Consider the following 22,083-nt stretch of genomic DNA (forward strand, 5'->3'; position numbering starts at 1 on the left):
TGCATCCACGTGGGTGTGGGAAGCAGTGGCCACTGGTTACCCTTTTTAAAATCATTTTTAAAAATTGATCTTTATTGTTGAAATTATTACAGATGTCCCTCTTTTTTCCTCCCATAGCTCCCCTCCACCTGGTTCCCACCCCACCCCAGACCCTCCCACACTATTGTCTGTGTCCACAGCTAATGCATATAAGATCTTTGTCTAATCTCTTCCCTCACCCCCCACACACTCCCTTCCCTCTGAGAATCGTCCGTCTGTTCCATGTCCATGCCCCTGATGCTATTCCATTCACCAGATTTTTATTCTGTTCATCAGATTTTTTTATTCACTTGATTTTTAGATTCACTTGTTGATAGATATGTATTTGTTGTCACTTCGTTGTTCATATTTTTTATCTTTACCTTTTTCTTCTTCTTCCTCTTCTTAAAGAATAACCTTCAGCATTTCATATAATACTGGTTTGGTGGTGATGCACTCCTTTAGCTTTTTCTTGTCAGTGAAGCTCTTTATCTGACCTTCAATTCTAAATGATAGCTTTGCTGGGTAGAGTAATCTTGGTTGTAGGTTCTTGCTATTCATCACTTTGAATATTTCTTGCCACTCCCTTCTGGCCTGCATAGTTTCTGTTGAGAAGTCAGCTGACAGTCGTGTGGGCACTCCCTTGTAGGTAACTGTTTTTCTCTTGCTGCTTTTAAGATTCTCTCTTTGCCTTTGCCCTTGGCATTTTAATTATGATGTGTCTTGGTGTGGTCCTCTTTGGATTCCTCTTGTTTGGGGTTCTCTGTACTTCCTGGACTTGTAAGTCTATTTCTTTCACCAGGTAGGGGAAGTTTTCTGTCATTATTTCTTCAAATAGGTTTTCAGTATCTTGCTCTCTCTCTCTCTTCTTCTGGCACCCGAATAATTTGGATGTTGGTACGCTTGAAGTTGTCCCAGAGGATCCTTACACTATCTTCATATTTTTGGATTCTTTTTTCTTTTTGCTTTTCTGGTTGGGTGTTTTTTGCTTCTTCATATTTCAAATCATTGATTTGATTCTTGGGATCCTCTAGTCTACTGTTGAATCCCTGTATATTACTCCTTATTTCAGTCAGTGTATGCTTAATTTCTGACTGGTCCTTTTCCTTTTTTTTTTTTTTTTGGCATTCTCACTAAGATCCTTGAAAGTCTCACTAAGTTCCTTGGAGGTTTCTAGAAAATTCTTGAGTAACCTTATAACCATGGTTTTAAACTCTATATCCAGTAGTTTGCTTTCTTACATTTCTTTCATTTATGACATGTTTCTTTGTCTCCGCATTTTGTCTGCTTCCCTGTGTTTGTTTCTATGTATTGGGTAGCTGCTAAGTCTCCTTGAGTTCATAGAGTGGCCTTGTGTAGTAGGTGTCCTATAGGGCTCAGTGGCTTAGCCTCCCCAATCACCTGAGGTGGACACTCTTGGTGCACCCCTTTGTGGGCTGTGTGTACAGTTTTGTTGTAGTTAAGCCTTGATTGCTGTTGGTGTCACTGGGAGGAATTGACCTCCAGGCCAATTGGCTGTGGCGACTACAATGGGAGAATGGCTGTGCAGGAGACACCCTTATGGAGCAGGACTTGCTTCAGTGGGGCTTTGGTGCTCACTGAGTCTTCCCCTGAGTGTGTCACTTATGGATGTGAAGAGTTGTAACCTGGTATGGTCTGACACTGACCACTGGGTGCACTGGCTCTTGGGTCTCCAGGGAGGTGCAAAGTCAGCCACTGCCTGGGGCCACCCAGCAGGAGCTACAGAGAGATCTGCAGATTCCTTCTCTTTTATCGGGTTTGAAAGTCCCCAGACGAGGTCCAGCTGTGAAGCAACGCAGGCTGGTGCTGGTGCCAGGTCTTGGGCCTTTTATCGACAGGTTTGGGGCTCCCTGACCCAGCTGCATTTGTCTAACATGTTTTTAGCCTGAGAAAGGACAGACCATTCATATGCAAAAGTTGCTGCACACAGCTTGGGCGGGGTTGTACATTGGATGAGGCGGGGTCTCAGGGAATCACCAGGGCAGAGCAAATGGAAATGGCTGCCAGTCAGCCCTGCACCAGGGCGGTCCCAGCACGGGAGCAATGATGCTGCGAGCACCTCTGTCTGGAAGAAAGCTGCACCCGTGTTCCTGCTGCGATGCCAGGACAGTCCAGTTTCTCCCCGTATGTGTCTGGGTCCCCCAGAGCCTCGCCCTAGTGCTGGAGCTCAGAGGATGTGGGACCTTGTAAGAGGAGCAGCTGGGTCTCCAGCAGCCTGTGTCACTCAGCCCCAATCCGCACTGATTTTCACAGTCCGTAGTTCTTATGGCCCATAGGGACTTCTTTCCCCAGCTCTGGGACCCTGGGCTGGGGGGCTGGTGTGGGGCTGGGACTCCTCACTCCTCCAGGCGGCCTCTGCAGAGGCGATCTCCCTCCCGATTAAAAAAGCGGCACACGTGGGTGCCGGACCAGCCCGTTCTGCGCCTCCACACCTCCCACCGGTCTCAGTGTGCTTTCTTCTTTACTGCTCTGGTTGTAGGACTTCCACTCATCCAGCTTTCCCGCAGTTCTGGATGATAGTTGTTCTGTATTTTATTTTTTTAAAAATATATTTTTAAATATATTTCTTTATTGATTTCAGAGAGGAAGGGAGAGGGAAAGAGAGATAGAAACATCAATGATGAGAGAGATTCATTGATCAGCTGCCTCCTGCACGCCCCCTATTGGGGATCGAGCCCACAACCCCGGCATGTGCCCTTGGCCAGAATCGAACCTGGGACCCTTCAGTCCGCAGGCCGACGCTCTATCCACTGAGCCACACCGGCCAGGGCTGTTCTGTATTTTAGTTGTGATTTTGATGTGGTTGTGGGAGGCAGCCAGTACAGGTGTTTACCTGGGCCGCCATCTTGGCTCTTCCCGCCGGTTACTCTCCTGCAGTGTGGACGCACCTCCATGTATCCAGCTTGGGGAGGAGGCATTGCTGTGTTCTCTGTGCGGCCACCACATCCCGCTGCTCCACTGTCCTCGCTGTGCTATTGAGGGTGCACGTGACCTTGCTGCAGTTTCTCGGGGCTCGGAGCGGAATTGCTGCTCCCGGTGCATGTTCTGCTGTAGTGATGCTGTCCCTGAACTTCCCAAAGGACCCAACCCAGCCTCATAGGCCATTTAATTTGAATTGCATTAAATCCATGAACGTTTCTGGCGGTAACTGACATCTTTATACACGACCTCGAGCTTTACAAACTAAGTGGACTGTTCCTTCCTTGGGTTGTTTATGGAGTCTTCATGATGTGTTATTTTTTAAAAATATATTTTATTGATTTTTTACAGAGAGGAAGGGAGAGGAATAGAGAGTTAGAAACATCGATGAGAGAGAAACATCGATCAGCTGCCTCCTGCACACCTCCTACTGGGTATGTGCCTGCAACCAAGGTACATGCCCTTGACCGGAATTGAACCTGGGACCCTTGAATCCACAGGCCAACGCTCTATCCACTGAGCCAAACCAATCAGGGCAACGATGTGTTATTTTAATCATCGAGGCCTGAGGTACATATTTTTGTAGGTTTATTTCTAGTACTTTTTTATTGCCTAACGTTTTGGATGGTATTTTTAAAATATGTCCTGTTTAGAGGATTCTTTGTTATCAGTTGATTCTAAATTTTGAGCCAAGGACCTGACTCAAATTGTTAAAACTCTGTAACCTTTCTGGACACTGTTTGGGGCTTGATTGTTTGAAATTTAATCAAGTGCACGGTTGCCTTGTTTCCTGCAGAGCCTGTGAGTGTTGCCCCCTCCTTTGATACCCCCACCCCAGTAGGGTAGGAGCCCTGCTCACCCCTCCTCCATCGTTGGCTTCCTCTACCACCCTCTGGTGGCCATCCTGGCCTCTGCATCTCCCACAGCTGGTTCCCTGACCCTGTCCTGGTCCCATTTAGCAAATGCTCCAATCCTCTTAGGCCCTGCCAGCCTCCCCAGAATAGAAAGAATTAGATCCGATTTGGGGCCTGGCGGGGCGGGGAGGGGGGGTGCACGTATGTGAATGGCTGTAGAGGGGAGTGCTGGGGTCGGGGAGGGGAAGACAGACCGCCAGGATGTAATGAAGGCCTCTCCTGTTTATCTGAGGCTAAAACCACTGAAACCACAACTCCATTCAGACCCCCGTACTGTAGGAGGGGCAGGAAGAAATCGAAATTTCCATCTCTCTCAGGAGAGGGAGCTGAGGCGGGGGAGTCTGTGGGGGCAGGGAGCAGGAGAGGAGATTCAGGTTCACACCCTGGGCAGGGAGCAGGGAGGGTGGTGCCCCTGGGGTCCTCCAAGCATCCAAGGACCATCAGCAAATGGGAACGGAGTTAATGTTTTAACGAATGGAGATAGAGTTTGGCTTAGTCCTGACCAGCTGAGTAGAAAATGGCTGGGTTAAGTGAAACTGGATCCCTCTCTTCCTCACCGTCTCAGTTCCATCGCATCTCTTCCCCAGCAGGGCCAGCACCCCTTCCCAACCTCCTCCTGAATCCTCCCATCTCCTAGGAGGCCCCTCCCACCTCTCCTCACAAGCCCTGTGGTGCCCTGACCACCCCCCAGACTGCCCCCTCAGCTCAGGAAGGAGGGGGGTGGTGACTTCCTGGAGGCAGGTCCCCATATCTAGGTCCTCCAGGTTAGTGCCAGAGCAAGAATTTCCTTTTGTTTGTGTACTTGTAGCAAAACTAATAATAATAATAAAAATGTTTAAATGGTTGCACCACCAGTCACATGGCTGTGGACAGCACTGTTGATCTTGTTGGGACCTCCAGTGAGCCCTACAATCCATAGTGACCCATCTTGGGTGGTTTCCATGGTGATCCTTGTAGATCTATTGGTCTCCATGACATCCATGGTAAAGATGTGAGTCTGTGTGCTTTGCTCTGGAGGAGATGGAGCTTTTAGACTCAGCCACGGCATTTGTAAAGAAAAGGACTCGGGATATATAACGAGAGTTCACTGTACCTTCAACAAATGTGTGAAGTTCAAGCTTAATTCCATTCTGGGTGCTCTGGGGTGGAGATGGCAGGGGTGCAGGTGGAAGTGTCCTGGCCTTGTGAAGATTGGAGAGAGGGGAGAAGGGAATCTAGAGCCCAGGAATGAGGGGGCTGGAGGGACCAGAGGTCTCAGAATTCAACAGGTGTCTGAGTCACAGGAAACACCCAGGGAACAGCGTGGGTAATGAGGACCCAGCGACACGGGATGTCCCACTGTCCAGGAGGAACGAGCGTGGGACAGATACTGAGAAGGCAACCACATCCACGGGGCTGGAGGAAGAGGCAGGCAGGTGACCAGCTTCTTGTTTTGGTTTCTGTGGGCCTCCGTGTCTAAGATGAAAAGATGGGAATTGGAGAAACGTGAACAGGTAAGCCATTCCCCAGCAGCAACCAACGGAGTCTGAGTGGCACAGAGGATGGAGCACTGCTTGAGTTGGACAGAATCACCACCTGCGGCCCAGGGGTGCTGGCTCCTCGGCCTGGCAAGAGAGAAGGTGGGCCTGCACCTCACCTGGAGTTGCTCACAGGATCCCTCCCTCCACCCAGACATGTGCCCTGGCTCCCCCAGACTCCAGGTCTGCCAGGGCGTGTGGGCTCCCTACAGGGTTCGCACTGCAGGGGGTTTAGCCACCTGCCTCATCCCAGATCCCATGGTTCTCGAACTTTGTCATCTGGAGTTTTGTCTTGTTTTTATAATATAACTAGGGGCCCAGTGCACAAATTCGTGCACCTTGAAAGGAACTGTGGGCTGCGAGGATGCTGTGGGCACAGGGGCGGGTCTTGGCCCATCCTCCGTGCCCCCGCCTGGCCACTCCCAATGCGGCCCCAGTCCCCTGTCTGCCGGCAGCCGCGCCAGCAGCGGTGCGAGTGGGGCTGGCACTGTCAGTGGATGCAAGCAGCAGCTGCTGCCCTGATCTCTACTCAGGAGCAGGAGGAGGTGGAGAAGCCCTCATGGGCAATCCGGGTCAGCAGCCACTGCTCACACCCGCTGATGATGCCGAGCAATCGGGACCAGCTCTGGGCACCGGCAGCAGGTGTGAGCAGCGGCTCTGGCACTGGCAGAGGATGTGAGTGGGGCCATGCCAGCAGTGGGTGCAAGAGGCCCAAGATCTCCCCTCAGTAGCAGATTGGGGCTGGCAGCCACTGAGGGGCAATTGGGGCTGGCAGCCACTGCTCACACCCGCTGATGGCACACAGCGAGTGGGGCCGGCGCCGGCAGCAGGTGCAAGCGCTGGGCAGGACTGCGGTGCGCGGAAGCAAAGAATTTTCAGTAACCACCAGAGGCTCGCCCCGATGGCAGCGACCGGCGCCCCGCCTTGGTCTGGTGCCCCTGCTCACCTGCTCCACCATCCCACCGTGGCTGACGCCTGCCATGTTCTGCACACGCCCCCTGGTGGTCAGCGCCCATCATAGCAACCGGTTGTTCAGTTGTTCTCATTGTTCCACCGTTCGGTTTATTTGCATATTAGCCTTTTATTATATAGGATTTTATTGATTTCAGAGAGGAAGGGAGAGGGAGAGAGATAGAAACATTAATGATGAGAGAGAATCATTGACCTGCTGCCTCCTGCATGCTCCCTACTGGAGATCAAGTCCACAACCTGGGCATGTGCCGTTGATTAGAATCGAATCCAGGACCCTTCAGTCCACAGGCCAATGTTCTATCCACTGAGCCAAGCTAGAGCGATCACCTGGAGTTTTAACATTCTTATGCACCAGGCCAGGTAAGCAGTGTCTCTGGGAGTGGGATTTGGGCACCAGCTCCTAAGGGACCCTGACTGGTGTGGATTAGTGGTTAGAGCGTTGGCCCAAGCACTGAAGGGACGCAGGTTGGATTCCCAGTCAAGGTCATGTACCTGGGTTGCAGGTTCAACCCCCTGCCCCAGTTGGGGTGGATGTGGGAGCCAACCAATCGATGTGTCCCACACACAGATGTTTCTCTCTCTTTGCCCCTCAATCCCTTACACTCTCTAAAAATCAAAGGAAAAACGATCCTCGGGTGATAAGTATCAACAACAAAAAGCTCCCAAGGGATTTTAAGGTGCAAATCTCGGTCAAATTTCTGCTGAGGAGTAGATGGACTCAGATAATATATTGCTGTCATTATTGAGACCAGGCATAGACTTTATTTCGTGAAAAGAAAATTCAAACTCACTGTATCTTATTCCACCTAAAAAAAAAAATCAAGTGCTATAAAAAGAAATATTTTTTCAAGGGTCTCTGTTGTTTTTATAGTAAATGAATACAGTATCCGCCCATAATTTTGCTTGTAAAAATTTTTTTTAAAAACTATTGTTTGACTCTGTACTTGAATTCCTCTAAATAAAAGGCCTAACAGGAAAATAACCTTAAACTTAATGCCGTTTTAAAATTGTTGTCACCGTAAACAACTTGCAAGAGACCCAGTTGGGTCAGATCAAAGATGGGGTTCATTCAGGGGCACCCATAGGACTGGGGGAGAGACTGGGTGTCCACATACCTGTTGTGATGTCTTCCGGCCAGCAGGGGGCACCAATACACCACTGCTCCAGAGCTGGAGACCTTGGGTGAGATGGGAGAGCTGTTCCACATTCAAGCGGGAGAAAAGACGCGGAGGTGACATTATACTAGTGTTTGTTTCCACTGGTATAATTTAAAGCTAAAACCAAACAGCTGGGATATGCTAACTTGGCAAACATTTGGAACCGTGGCAGGTGGGAATCTAAATGGAAACAACGACTAAATCCTGACGCACACACGGCTTTAGGAACCCGCCTGGGCGCCTACCCAACAGAAATGTTCACCAAGAGACTTACAAAAAGGCACATTCAAACGCGCATTACGGATTATCAGCCCAAGCTAGAAACTTCCCAAATGCCCATAAACCATGCAATGAACCAAGTACATTTTGGCGCAATCACCCAATAAAAAGACTCTAGGTGAGCACAAAACACTTAACGTGAGATCTACCATCTTAACAGATGGTAAATGCACAGTACGGTACCGTTAACTAAGGGTACAGTGTGGGTACAATCCTACAGCGATCTCTGGAGGTTTTCATCTTGTATAACTGGAAGTTTGTACCTTTTGAACAGCAACTCCCATTACCCCTCCCCCAGCCCTTGGCAACCACCATGCTAATCTCTTTCCGCAAGTTTGGCTTTTAGATTCCTCACCTAAGTGAAACCACGCACTGTTTATCCTCCTGCCTGGCTTATTTCACTCAGCATAGTGGCCTTCAAGTTCATTCATGTTGTCGCAATGAGCAGAATTTCTTTCTCGAAGGCTCAATAATCCTCCATTGCTGTAGAGATCACATTTCCTTGATCCATTCATTGTCGGGCATGTTCCAGGATAGAGCACATGCTAAGCCACAGCAGGGTTTTAAACAGGGAAAACTTGGTAGGGAAGGAACCCAGATTCACCCCCAGGAGAAGGGATCACTAAACTGTGTCTCAATAGTAAATACTAAACCAGTTATATAAGCAACATGGGTGAAAACCACGTATAAGATACTGAGTACAAATGTTAGTTGATGAATGCATTATACAGTAGGCCAGTTATCTAAGATTTAAAAGCCTCCATAAATACCATATAGTGTTTATGATCAAACACCACATAGTAAGAGAATAATGTGAGGTTAGGAATTATATACTGCAAGGTCATGATATTAATAACAAATTGGGAAGATACCTCATTTCTGTCATTTTATTTTTCATTTTTATAAAAATAATTTGGCATAGCTTTGGGTAATACTCGCATTCTGTATGCACTAAATATTTTTTAAAAGCTGGGATGCCATGCAGTGAATTAGAGGTACCCTGGTAACTTTTTTTATTTTTATTTTTTATTGATTTCAGAGCAGAAGGGAGAGGGAGCGAGAGAAACATCAATGATGAGAATCATTGATCAGCTGCTTCCTGCACGCCCCCTACTGGGAATCGAGCCCAAACCCTGGGCATGTGCCCTGACCAGGAATCAGCGGTGACCTCCTGGGTTATAGGTTGACGCTCAACCACTGAGCCACATTGACTGGACTACCCTAGTAATTTTTAACAGTCAAGTCATCAAAGTTCAGAAATTGGATGATTCAAAGCTCCAGGATGAAGTAACAGGTTTTATGCAATTGCCGCCAGTCATTCACATGCACACAGGCAGGAGAACAAACATTTCTCTCCGTGAGCTCTAGGCATCTTTGAACATTATTCCCAGGGGAACAGCTCAGGAGGGAGGTCTGCCATCTTCTCCTGGAATATTCTGTCAAAGACTTCAGCTTGGGCCACGGTGAAGTGATTTTTCCAGTCTCCAGCAATGCCTGGCAAACATAAAATAGAGACGCCTATCAGATGTAGGGGTAGGTCCCAAGACCCCAATACATCTCCTTCTGGACCTATTCCTCTGTTCCCTTGACGTGGAAATTGCAGCTAATATACCAGAAAGGCCAGTGGGTCTTGGTGGGCCTTTAACTGCCTGCAGTCTTACCCATTTACACTTTCACCTCGTCTGGAAACTATTTCCTATCTTCTCCTCTCTCCCAGCCTACCACGTGTACAATTCATCCGTGATAAACGCAGCTCTGAGTGCTGATGCAGCTAGAAGCGGGACACTTCTAACCACTTCTCTGTCCACCACCTTGGCCCCAGCCAACATCATTTCTCACCTGGATCATTGTATTAGACTTCTCTGTTTTGAGTCTGTCTCCTTTATAAGCTATTCTCAGCACATCAGCTACCTAGATTCCTTGAGAAACAAGATGACCTGATTCTAGATCATCTCACTTCCTGCTCCACTTCTCCAGGGACTTGTGGTTCCACTCAGTGACAGTGCTATGGCTTCCACGGGGCTTTGGTCCCCCTCATTTCTCTGACCCCATCTCTTTTTTTTTAATATCTTTTTATTGATTTCAGAGAGAAAGGGAGAGGGAGAAAGAGACAGAAACATCAATGATGAGAATCATTGATCGGCTGCCTCCTGCACACCCCCCACTGGGGTGGAGCCCACAACCCGGGCACATGCCCTTGACCAGAACTGAACCTGGGACCCTTCACTCCACTGGCTGACGCTCTATCCACTGAGCCAAACTGGCTAGGGCTGACTCCATCTCTTATGACCATCCACTTGCTTCCTCAACTCCATCATGTTGAGTCTTCTCATTCTGCCTTAAACATGCTAGGCATCCTCCCTTCTCAGACTATTTGAAGCAAAAGATTTTTTTTCTCTCTGAAGCAAAAGATTTTGACATCAGAAGCCATGCTCTTAATTTATTATTATATTATTTTCATATCATATAAATTAATATTTAGATGCTATATTAACATCTTAACTAAATTAATACATTGATTAAATTAATATACAACAGAATAACATGTAATCATATATAAATTAGTAATAGATATTGTATACTTATATGCATAGAAATCATATAACAGAATGTCTAATAAATAATTGGTACCCTATAAACATCTGCTGTTACTCTTGTGTTCATCGCCTTCATTACTAGAACAATTTTTATTATAATAGATTCTCATCCTCCATAACACACCTGGCTTGGAGTGATCCAGAACAAGTGCTTGAGGAACCAGAATCTCTGTAAATTCAATATGGCTACCCTGTGTGCAGCATCAGATGGAGCGAATGTTTCTGTGCGGGCGAGCCTGTGGAACCAAACATGTTGTCTGCTTCCAAAACTCAATGGTATGGTCCTGGCCGGGTAGCTCAGGTGGTTAGAGCATTGTCCCGATACACCAAGGTACGGGCTGGATCCCTGGTCAAGGCACTTACAAGAATCAAGCAATGGCCCTGGCTGCTGTGGCTCAGTTGGTTGGGCATCGTCCTGTGCACCAAAAGGTTGCCAGGTTGACTCCTGGTCAGGACACATGTCTTCTTTATAAGCTGGGTTGGAGGCGTGGTCCCCGTGGATGCATGTGGGAGGCAGCTGATCAATGTTTCTCTCTCTCTCTCTCTCTCTCTCTCTCTCTCTCTCTCTCTCTTTCTCTCTCTCCCCGTCCTCTCTCTCTAAAAATCAATTTTAAAATCTTTTTAAAAAATTAATCAATCAATGCATAAATAAGTGGAAAACAAATCAATGTTTCTCTCTCGACCTTCCACTCTCTCTAAAAACAATAAACATTTTAAAAATTACAATGGGCCCTGGTAGGTGTGGCTCAGTCAGTTGGAGGTTTTGGACTCTATTCCCAGTCAGGACACATACCTAGGTTTTGGTTCAATCCCCAGTTGGGGCACATACCAAAGGCAACCAATCAATATTCTCTCTCACATCATTATTTCTCTCGCCCTTCCCTCTCTCTCTAAAATCAATAAGCATATCCTCGGATGAGGATTTAAAAAAATACAATGGTATGAAGGGCATAGGGTAGATAGTCCTATTCCAAAAGGGAGAAATTAGAAAGAAGAAAGGGATCATGGGGCCCAAGCAAATCCAGACCTAGCAGATCACATTCCATTAGATTTAAAAAAATTTAATTAAAGTATACTAGTAGTTGATATGCAAAATTAGTTTCCGGTCCACAACATAGTGATTCCACATTTACATACCTTACCATGTGATCACGATATGTCTAACAACCCTCTAGATTTTAAGGATGGAGAATCAGCCTCTGTGTCTTGATGCTCTGACCTCCTGGCCCACTGGGGTGGTGGCCCCCATACCCTCTGCCCTGGGTGTGGCCCCACCTATTCGAGGTCTTTTAAAGCATTTAATTTCTTTCTTCCATGGAACATCCTAGATATACTTGAACTATAGGGCTCTGGGAAAATGGGCTCCATGCAGTGGACATACTTCACTCATCTTTAGCCCAAAGATATGAACATGATTAATCATTCACCACAGGGTCTGATGGAAAGACAGGCTCTCAGCAAGGAGAAAAGTCTCTCCTCTCTCCTCTCTCCTCTCTCCTCTCTCCTCTCTCCAGCTGAGTCATTGTTTATACATTTCGTTGTTCAGAATCATTCTCCATGCTAACTCAGCAATGGGCTGGCACCAACATGACCAACCCCACCCCTGTCCTCACTTCCCAGGACAATCACAGCTGGCAGGTTGGCAGGCGTGGAGAATTCACCTGGGTATCCCCCATACCAAATTCATAGAATGGAGAATCTGAATGACCTGCCTAAGTCAGATGACCATTTCAGGTCTAATCAACTTTCTCCAAGTGTCTGCAGCCCACATCAGTACTCTGAAAAGAGACTCCCTGAGAAGAGCATGTGAGAAGTTCTCTGGGTGATGTAAGTTAAAGTTTGATAAGTTCAAACACTCCCTAGTCCCAACTGCTAGTGTCCTGCTATAAGCACAAGAATGCCCTCTACGTATTCTGATACCTTCTGAAGTGGGACCATTTTCTTTTACCTTTTCTCATAAGCGACCCATTCTTGTCCTCTATAAGCCAACCACGCAGGAGAGTGTAATTGGACATCTTGTTTTCCTTCATGACCTGGAAGGAGCTATGCTTGAGGAGTGAGTTCAACTCTTCTGGTTCTAATTTCTTGCCCAGGAAGTGGCAGATCTTCTGAACAGCTCTTCTTGTGTCCTAGAAGAAGAAAGAGCAAAAGAGAGAATATGAAAGACAAAGAACGTAGACAAGGAGATGAGACGGAGGGAATGAATGGCAGAATGAGGAGCAGAAGGCGGAGGGAGAGGAAGAGAGGAACAGCACAGAAATGAGTGTTGAGTTGAATGTGATCAGGATGAAGAAAGGGAAGAAGGTGAAAGGAAAGAGCAAATGTCAAGGTTGCGGGTTCAGTCCCCAGCTGGGGTGTATGCGGGAGGCAACCAATCCATGTTTCTCTCTCTTTCTCTCCCTTCCTTTTTTCTCTAAAATCAATACAATCATTAAATAAAAAGGTATCAGAGGGAACAAAGAAGAACACATGAAGACGTAGAGCATGGCGCTTGGGGGTGCCAACCAGAAGTGGGACAATAGAGACCAGGGGGCTTATTTCATTCCCAACGACCCTTCACAAGGCTTTGCTTTGGCTGAGAAGGTGGACTAGAGACACAGAGGAGTCGATGGAAGTTAGAGGGAGCGAAGATGGTGATGAGGCTGTGTGCTAACCACAGGAGCAATAGTTACCTGTTTTAGCTCTTCGTAACTCACTATCAAAACGTTCTCCTGCCCTCTCATGGACATCCAGCCACGAGTGTGGTCAAACCATGATCCAAATGCCACTGCATGGGGGAGGCAGAAAGAGTCGTGGATTACAGACTGTGACAGCAGGGACCCACCTGTTATGGTCAGTCTTGTGGGCACACTTGCTTACACAATGTCTGGCACATAACTATTTGCTGAATGAATGAGTGTAGAGATGGAAAATTATCATCTAACACCAGGCATTTACCTTGTAGGAGCCTAGTTCATTTAGAGCAGACTCTGTACCCGTTTTCCTATTTTAAAAAGTTTTTGGAATTGATTTTAGAGAGACAGAGGAAAGGAGGGAGGGAGAGATCTGTTTTTCTACTTATTCGTGTACTCATTGGTTGATTCTTTTTTTAAAAAAAATATGTGTTTTTTAAATTGATTTGAGAGGGAGAGGGAGAAAGAGAGAACATTGATTGGCTGCCTCCTGCACGCCACCTACTGGGGATCAAGCCTGCAACCATGGCATGTGCCTTGACCTAGAACTGAACCAGCAACCTCTTGGTGCACAGACAACACTCCACCAACGGAGGCACACTGGCCAGGACTCATTGGTTGATTCTTGTATGTGCCTGGACCAGGGATTGAACCCACAGCTTTGGTGAATCAGGATAATGCTCCAACCAACTGAGCTACCTGGCCGGGACTGTACTGAGTTTTCTTTTCTTTTTCACTAATCCTCACCTGAGAATTGCTTTTTAGAGTGGTAGTGTGTTTGGGAGGGAAAAGACAGGAAGAGAGAGTGTGTGTGTGAGAGTGAGAGAGAGAGAGATTTGTAGTCCCACTTATTTATGCTTTCATTCATTGCTTTTTGTATGTGCCCTGTCTGGGGATTGAACCCACAACTTTGGTGTATCGGGAAGAATGCTCCAACCAACCGAGTTACCAACCAAGGCTGTACCAAATTTTCAAGGGTCTCTAAGAAGATCTTGTCAGAGCCACGTGGCCTAACAAGAATGGTATTCTTCCTGCCCCAAATCTGTTCACCATTTAGAATTTTGGGTTGTCTTCTTGCTATCACTGTTGTTACTGTAATTATTGTTCCTTTGAAAATTATCTGCCTTTTCTCTGGTTTAAGATTTTCTTTCCTTTTTTCCCCACTGCAGCTTTCCTAGAGACCAGGTGAAGATTTCGTTGTCATAATTCTTTGTAAAGCTTGGTGTGGTTCTTCAACCTGAGATTTCATCGATGCAGGAAATTCTCAGGCAAGTCTCCTTGAAAACTGCCTTTCCCTATATTTTATATTATCTTCTCAGGAGGTAAATCTTCTCACTCTGCCCTCTATATCTTAATTATTTTATACTTTTTAATGGCTGCCTACCATGCCTAACCCCTTTTTAACCCTAAAGTGTACTGGGGAATTATCAACTGAGAATTCTACTCAGTTAATCTATCACTCAAAAATGAGCATAGCTCTGGCCAATGTGGCTCAGTTGGTTGAGTGTCATCCCATACACCGAGAGGTCGCTGGTTCAATTCCCCAAGTTGTGGGCTTGATCACTGGTTGGGGGCATGCAAGAGGAAGCTGATCAATGTTACCCTCTCACATCGATGTTTCTCTACCTCTCTCTCCCCTTTCCCTTCCTCCCTCTCTATAAAATCAATAATAAAAACATTTTTTAAATCTTCATTAAAATATTATCAACTTGGAGAGATCAACCAAAGGACTTGTATGCATGCATATAAGCCTAACCAATGGACACAGACAACAGGGGGTGAGGGTCTGAGTGGGAGGTTTTCTTTGGGGGGGGGGTAATGAGGGGATAAGGACATATATGTAATACCTTAATCAATAAAGAAATTTAAAAAATATATATGTATGTTATCAACTTGAATACAAGAGTATATTGAAAGAATTATACACCATGGGATGCACTGCTATTCAATATTGTTCCAAAGCCCTGGCCAATGAGATTTAAGAGAGAAAAAATAAAAGCAATATTTAGGTATTAGAAATTAAGATAATAGTCATTACTTGAAGGTTATATTTATGCTTCATAGAGAACCAAAGTTAGAATTAAGAACAGAGTTCATTCAGATCAACATTTAAAGTAAGTTACATCCTCCCAAATCAGGTACAAGCAACTGGAAAATCTTATATAATAAAAAGGTAATATGCAAATCTTAACAACAGAATGGCCAGTCGCTATGATGTGCACTGACCACCAGGGGGCACACGCTCACCGCAGGAGCTGCCCCCCTTGGTGGTCAGTGCACTCCCATAGCCAGAAGCCGGGCTCACAGCTGGCGAGCACAGCAGCAGTGGCGGGAGCCTCTCCTGAGGCAGCGCTAAGGATGAGCGGGCCTAAGCCGTCAGTCAGACATCCCCCAAGGGCTCCCGGACTGCGAGAGGGCTCAGGCTGGGCTGAGGGACATCCCCCCCACCCAGTGCACAAATGTCATGCACCGGGCCCCTAGTGTAATATAAAGATGTCATAATCTAAGAAGAAATGAAATGCATCCAAAAAAGAGTTGAGGCTCGCTCTCCCTCCTGGGAGCATGCCTGTGCCTTTCCCTTCCCCGCTCCCCTTTTTCTTCCCCCACAGGCCTGCATCTCCTAAGCTCTAAGGGTCCCCAGGAGACTTACAACCAGGGCAGCAACGGGCTCATCCCAGGCTAACCCCCTGGACCTGTCTCCAAGGCCCCTTTTCTCTGGCTTGCACCATTGGCTTTCACTGTTGCCTTTTTTTTTTTTTTCCCCTGAAAGAGTAACCTGAAGCAAAGCAGGAGATGGTCTCAAAAGTGTACTCAATAGTACACTTTTGAGACCAATAGGACAATAGAAGAGTTCAGCCAGGATCAGCTCGACAAGAAATACGATGGTGGACTTTGAAGATTGACCTTCATGCCGAGGGCAAACACTTCAGGGAATGTGTACTTGTCCACACGTAACAGGCGATTGCAACATGGCCTAGAAGGACCAAAGTGCATGCAGGCGAGGACACCACCAAGTCTGTCACATGGATCTCGGTGGGGAGTAAATAGTGAAAGGGATCGCACACAAATACTCATTATTTAGCGAAGGTGTGTTAGCTGCTTCCTGGGTGGCGAGCACCACTGGAGGACCTGGGGTCAACAATGAACAATCCAAAGAGCTCACATTTTAGTCGGGGCGACGGGCCGAATAAACAAATAGTCAGAATACATACCCGTTGGTGATGAGTGCTAAGGGGGAAAAGATAGTGCTATAGAGATGGGGAGGGGGCTGTTTTATATTGTGTTGGAAGGGAGATTTCTCTAAATGCGGAGGCATTTTAGCAGGGACCAGGATGAAGACATTACTCGAGGTTGTGGGATTTGGGTAAAGGAAAGAGGTGAGGGGCCTGGGGAAGTGAGGCGGGAAATAGATGACACTTGGGGATGTCAGACTCCTGCCCTTGGATGAGGTTCTGTTTATTTAATGAGGTAAATATGCAGTAGGAGCCATTGGGGGCAATGCGTTCGATCTTGAACATATTGAATTAGAGGTACCTGTGGTTCTCCAGGCAGATTCCGTAGGCTTTAGAGAAACAGGTCTGGAGCCAGGGAGATGCGTCACTGCTGAACTGTGGGACTCATCATATAGTTTTTGGGGAAAGTGAAGAATTTCACTTATTTGAGAAAGCCTAGAGCCTCTGCGCAATGAAAAAGATGGAGATCCGAGGGTGACACATACCCTAGTACACTTTTGAGACCAATAGGACAAGAGGATAAAGGGAGTTTGATAAGGATGCATCTGAAAAAATGGTGGTAAGTCAGGCTTCAGGAGGCCAATGTAAAGCTGACTCTTAGAAAGCCACACAGGGGAAGAGAGAGGAGAAGAAGCTGAGTGCTCCGTCTTAGTATCAGACAGCTGGGGCGTGGTGAGGGGCAAGCTGAAAGGCCGGCTGGGGTTCTGATCGGAAAAAAGCCGTGGATGAGAGGGCCTAAGCCATCAGTCAGACATCCCCCAAGGGCTCCTGGACTGCGAGAGGACTCAGGCTGGGCTGAGGGACATCCCCCCCCCACCCACCCAGTGCACAAATGTCATGCACCGGGCCCCTAGTGTAATATAATGGTGATGGACCCTGTCCCACAGGTGAGTGAGATGTGGAGCAGCAGATGGGCTATGCCATGAGGTCCGATGAAGGACTCTGACAATCCCCCAGCTGCCATATTTTACATATTTTCACTCACCGTGTCCTTGGGTGAACCATTCGAAATATTGTTCCAGTGACTCTGGTCTCTTCACGAACTTTGAAATAATCCAGAAAAAATAACCAGACACGAGAATATCTCTGGGATTTCGGATCAGATAAATCACCTGAAAGAGAAAAGTGGGATGATGAAAGTTTCCCATCCTTCTCATCTTCATAAAAACGGAGAAAAAAAAGCCAATTCCTAGAAAATTCCTATTAATTATCAATGGGTTCTTTATTTTATTTTTTTGCTAATCTTCACCCGAGGGTATTTTTCCATTGATTTTTAGAGAGAGTGGGAGGGAAGAGGAGAGACAGAAAGAGAGAAACGTCGATGTGAGAGAGTCACGTTAATTGGTTGCCTCCCACACATGCCCCGACCAGGGACAGGGACCAAGCCTGCAACTGAGGTACATGCCCTCAACTGGAATGGAATCTGCGACCCTTCAGCGATTTGCTCTAACCGCTGAGCAATTAGCCAAGGCTCAATGGATTCTTTTTTAAAAATATATTTTTATTGTTTCCAGATAAGAAGGGAGAGGGAGAGATAGAAACATTAATGATGAGAGAGAATCATTGATCAGCTGCCTCCTGCACGCCCCCTACTGGGGATTGAGTCTGCAACCTGGGCATGTGCCCTGACCAGGAATCAAACTGTGACCTCCTGGTTCATAGGTCAACTGACGCTCAACCACTGAGCCACACTGGCGAAGGCTCAATGGATTCTTTTAATAAGTTAGTTATTGCATTCGTTACTCAAATACATATTTTAAAGGTCCTGGGATAATATTAAGAATATACAAATGGAAGCAGAAAGCATCGTCCCTTCCTTCTGGGACATTATGTCTACGCACGTTGGGAAGCAACCAGAGGCTTTGAAAGGTGAACGGTATTATATTTACTTTCTATAGTTTAAAGATTACTAATAGGAGGAAGGACTAAGAAATCGTGCTACATTCACAGATACCCAGCAGACGTTTGTATGGTGTAAGTGTATTTAAGTGACGTTGGAGGACGAGCAAACTAATCTATAGAGTCAGAAGTCAGCGGGTGGTTGCCGCTGTGGGTGAGCATTGACTGGGAAGCGCGTGAGGGAATTTTGTGGGGGAGTCAAAACAGGCTACATCTGGATCTGGGAGGTAGCTACGCGGTTGTGTACATAGGCAAGGCTGGTACACACGCGGGCACACAGGTGCAGGAATCCGGATTCGGCACCAACCAGCTTTCTTTGTGACATGATTCCAGGACCCAGCTCTCCCTAGGCCTCAGTTTCCCCACACGGGGATTTAACAAACACCGAGAAATCACAATGCGAATGTGCTTAACACTATTTATAATCGGTGTGTCATAAACAAGCTTGAGAAGTGACAGGCTTAAAAAAAAAATACAAACCCACTTCATTTCCTTTATCCAATTGCCTATTGAAGGACACTTGGGTTGCTTCCATGTCTTGGCTATTGTAAATAATGCTGCAATGAGCACAGGGAAACCTATGTCTCTTCAAATTAGTGTTTTAGATTTCTTTGGGGATGTAAAGTACAGCAAAGGGAATATAGTCAGTAATATTGTAGTAATATGCCTGGTGCCAGGTGGGTACTAGACTTAGTGGGGACCACTTCATAAGTTATACCAATGTCTAACTACCATGCTGTGCACCGGAAACTATTGACTAGCAACTGTAATTGAAAAATAAAAAATTTTTTGAAAAGCTTCATGGTGCTGTCCCACATTGAGAACTCTGCAAGAGGAGAGAACATTATTCTAAGCTTCGCAATCTAATTTAAGCATAAAACATATTTTTAAATCACAAACCAATGAGCACCTTCCAGGAAGGTGTGTTTCTAAAAGTCATCTGAGATATGCTAGGTCCTGGATTTCCACATCCCCTCTGGTGATCATCGGTTAGCCCGTGAGAGGTTTGTGTGGCTGCTAAGCCCAATAGACAGCTAGACATAGGAAGACACAGCGGTTAGTAAAACAATCATGATGCCCAATAGACAGCTAGACATAGGAAGACACAGCGGTTAGTAAAACAATCATGATGCCCAATAAACAGCTAGACATAGGAAGACACAGCGGTTAGTAAAACAATCAATCATGATGCCTGAGCAATCACCCCGGACTTAGCCTTGAATTATGGATTTCCTGCTTCCCTAGTGGCCAACTCAGTGTCTGCTGCTTCTACCGAAGTGGCAGGAGGCATTTATTTAATTAAGGTCGGCTAATTATTTTTTAGAGCAACAAAAGGGAGTCGTCTAGTATGTAACACAGTTATAAACTCTGCTTGGGTTTAAAACGTGGTTTTCTGAGATCCTGGCATCACCATTTCACTTTGCCTCTGGTTTACATCTGGCTCAAGTATGGACCGTGGCCTCGACAGATGTGCACTCTCGGCCCCACCCCAGACCTACTGGGTGGCATGGCAGCTCAGCCAGGTCTCCAGGTGATTCCCAGGCACGCTGACATTGGAAAAGCAGTGATCAAACGTATCTTGACCATTGTGCACTGACCTTGGTCTTGGACTTGAAGATAGACTTGGGGAAGAGGTGGATGGGGACATGGGAGGTGATGAGGCGTGGACCTTCCTTATCCTTTAGGATTTGATACCCATGCGTATTCTCTACCCAGGGAGAGCGTTCCCAGATAGGCACAGATTGGATCCACGTGGGATCCCCCTTGGAGTAGATCAGGCAGAGGATTTCAATCAACCAGTTCGTTCCTGGATAAAGAAGAAAAAAGGATGATCACTCATTCTTATAATCTGACTTTTAAAAACAGTGCGATAAAATGTAACATAAACTGCACCCTCTTAACTACTTTCTGTTTTAAATTTTTATTTATTGAATGAATTTAGAGAGAAGAAGAAGAAGGAGAAGGAGAAGGAGAAGGAGAAGAAGAAGAAGAAGAAGAAGAAGAAGAAGAAGAAGAAGAAGAAGAAGAAGAAGAAGAAGAAGAAGAGGAAGAAGAAGGGGAAGGGGAAGGGGAAGGGGAAGGGGAAGGGGAAGGGGAAGGGGAAGGGGAAGGGGAAGGGGAAGGGGAAGGGGAAGGAGAAGGAGAAGGAGAAGGAGAAGGAGAAGGAGAAGGAGAAGGAGAAGGAGAAGGAGAAGGAGAAGGAGAAGGAGAAGGAGAAGGAGAAGGAGAAGGAGAAGGAGAGAGAAACATTTATTTAGTGTTCTACTTTTTTATGCATTCATCGGTTGATTCTTGCATGTGCCCTGACCGGGGATCAAACCTGCAACCTTAGTGTATGGGGACGATGCTCTAACCAACTGAGCCACCCGGCCAGGGATAACCATTTTTGAGTGTACAGTTCACTAGTGTTAAGCCTATTTACACTGTTATGCAACCCACCTCCAGAACTTTCTCTTCGGGCAAAACTGAAACTCTGTCCCCATTAAACAACAACTCTCCATTTTCCCTCCCTCCAGTTGCTGGCAACCTCCACCCTACTTTCTTTTTTAGAGTTTGATTACTCTACACAGCTCATTTAAGTGAGTTGTACAGCATTTCTCCTTCTGTGACTGGCTTATTTCACTTAGCATAATGTCCTCACAGTTCATTGGTGATGTAGCATGTGTCAGAACTTCATTCCTTTTTAGGCTGAATAATATTCTGTTCTATGTATACACCATATTTTGGTTATCCACTCATCTGCCAATGGACATGTGCCTAAATCCTTTGAACATGTTCCCATTGCCCTTGACTTTTCACAACCACGACTCTTCCAACATCTTCAGCCTCAGTCCTTGTCCAATATGCAGTCCCATGGAAACACGGTTCATATCCTTTCATTCCCTTGAATTTGCCAGGCTCTTTTTCTTTTCCCTTTAAAAATATATTTTTATTGATTTGGGAGAGAGATAGAAACATCAATGAGAGGGAAAGATCAATCCGCTGCCTCCTGCATTGGGGCTCAAGCCTGCAACCCGGGCATGTGTGCTGACTGGGACTCGAACTGGAGACCTCTTGGTGCATGGAACGATGCTCACCCAACTGAGCCACACAGACCAGGGCATTCTTTTTATTTTTAAATCCTCACTTGAGGATAGGTTTAGAGGAAGAGAGAGAAAGAGAGAGAGAGAGAGAAACATTGATGTGAGAGAGTTGCCTCCAGCACTCGCTCCAACTGGGGCCAGGATCAAACCTGCAACCAAGATATGTGCCCTTGACCGGGAATCAAACCTGAGACACTTGGGTGCTTGAGCTGATGCTCTCACCATTGAGCAGCACCAGCCAGGGCACTTTTCCTTGTATTTTTTCTGTAAGGGCGTCACTGATCATGGCCTCCACTTCTCCACACAAGCACCTGAATCTGCTTTAGGATTTGTTCCTATGGGTTCCCCTAAGACCTTCCATTACCCGCTCCAAACACTCTTCTTCCTGTGTAACTGCCTGGCTGCCTTCTCTTCTCTGGATATCGTTGGCATCAGGGCACAGCTCTGTGCCCCCAAAGCCTTGTGCATTGGCTGGCAAAGAGAAAGCTCTCCATGCGCCTAGTGAATGGCTGAGGGACTAGGCCCAGCCTGTCTCCGTATCTGGTCCGGCTTCCTTACCTGATTTGGGGAAAGACACTGTTAAGACATCTTCATCCCTAAACACAAAATTCTGTATTGCTCTCAGGTGTTCAGGTGTGCAGTCCACCAGAGGGAACGGTATGCCTTCAAACCACACATACCCATCTGACATCACCGTGAGCTCTCTGTACCTGGTGTTAGAGTTCCAGCCGCAGCCACGGGTAGAGGCAGCTGTCGAGAGATCACCTTTTATAGTAAAGCTAGAGCAATCATTAACCTCTCC

The 22,083-nt window shown here is 46.5% G+C and overlaps 1 protein-coding gene across 1 annotated transcript; it reads right to left on the minus strand.

Annotated features, from left to right (window-relative positions):
* Nucleotides 1–9,178: 9,178 nt before the first annotated feature.
* Nucleotides 9,179–21,972, minus strand: SULT2A1 (sulfotransferase family 2A member 1; the record flags this gene model as incomplete). The annotated part of the gene is made up of 6 exons (XM_079800788.1): nucleotides 9,179–9,291; nucleotides 12,343–12,523; nucleotides 13,067–13,161; nucleotides 17,285–17,411; nucleotides 19,797–20,005; nucleotides 21,840–21,972. The coding sequence occupies 6 exons, from the start codon at nucleotides 21,970–21,972 to the stop codon at nucleotides 9,179–9,181; spliced, it is 858 nt and encodes a 285-aa protein (XP_079656914.1).
* Between the last annotated feature and the right edge of the window lie 111 nt (nucleotides 21,973–22,083).

Source organism: Cnephaeus nilssonii (assembly GCF_951640355.1).
Source record: "Cnephaeus nilssonii genome assembly, chromosome: 20".
Lineage (NCBI taxonomy): Eukaryota > Metazoa > Chordata > Mammalia > Chiroptera > Vespertilionidae > Cnephaeus > Cnephaeus nilssonii.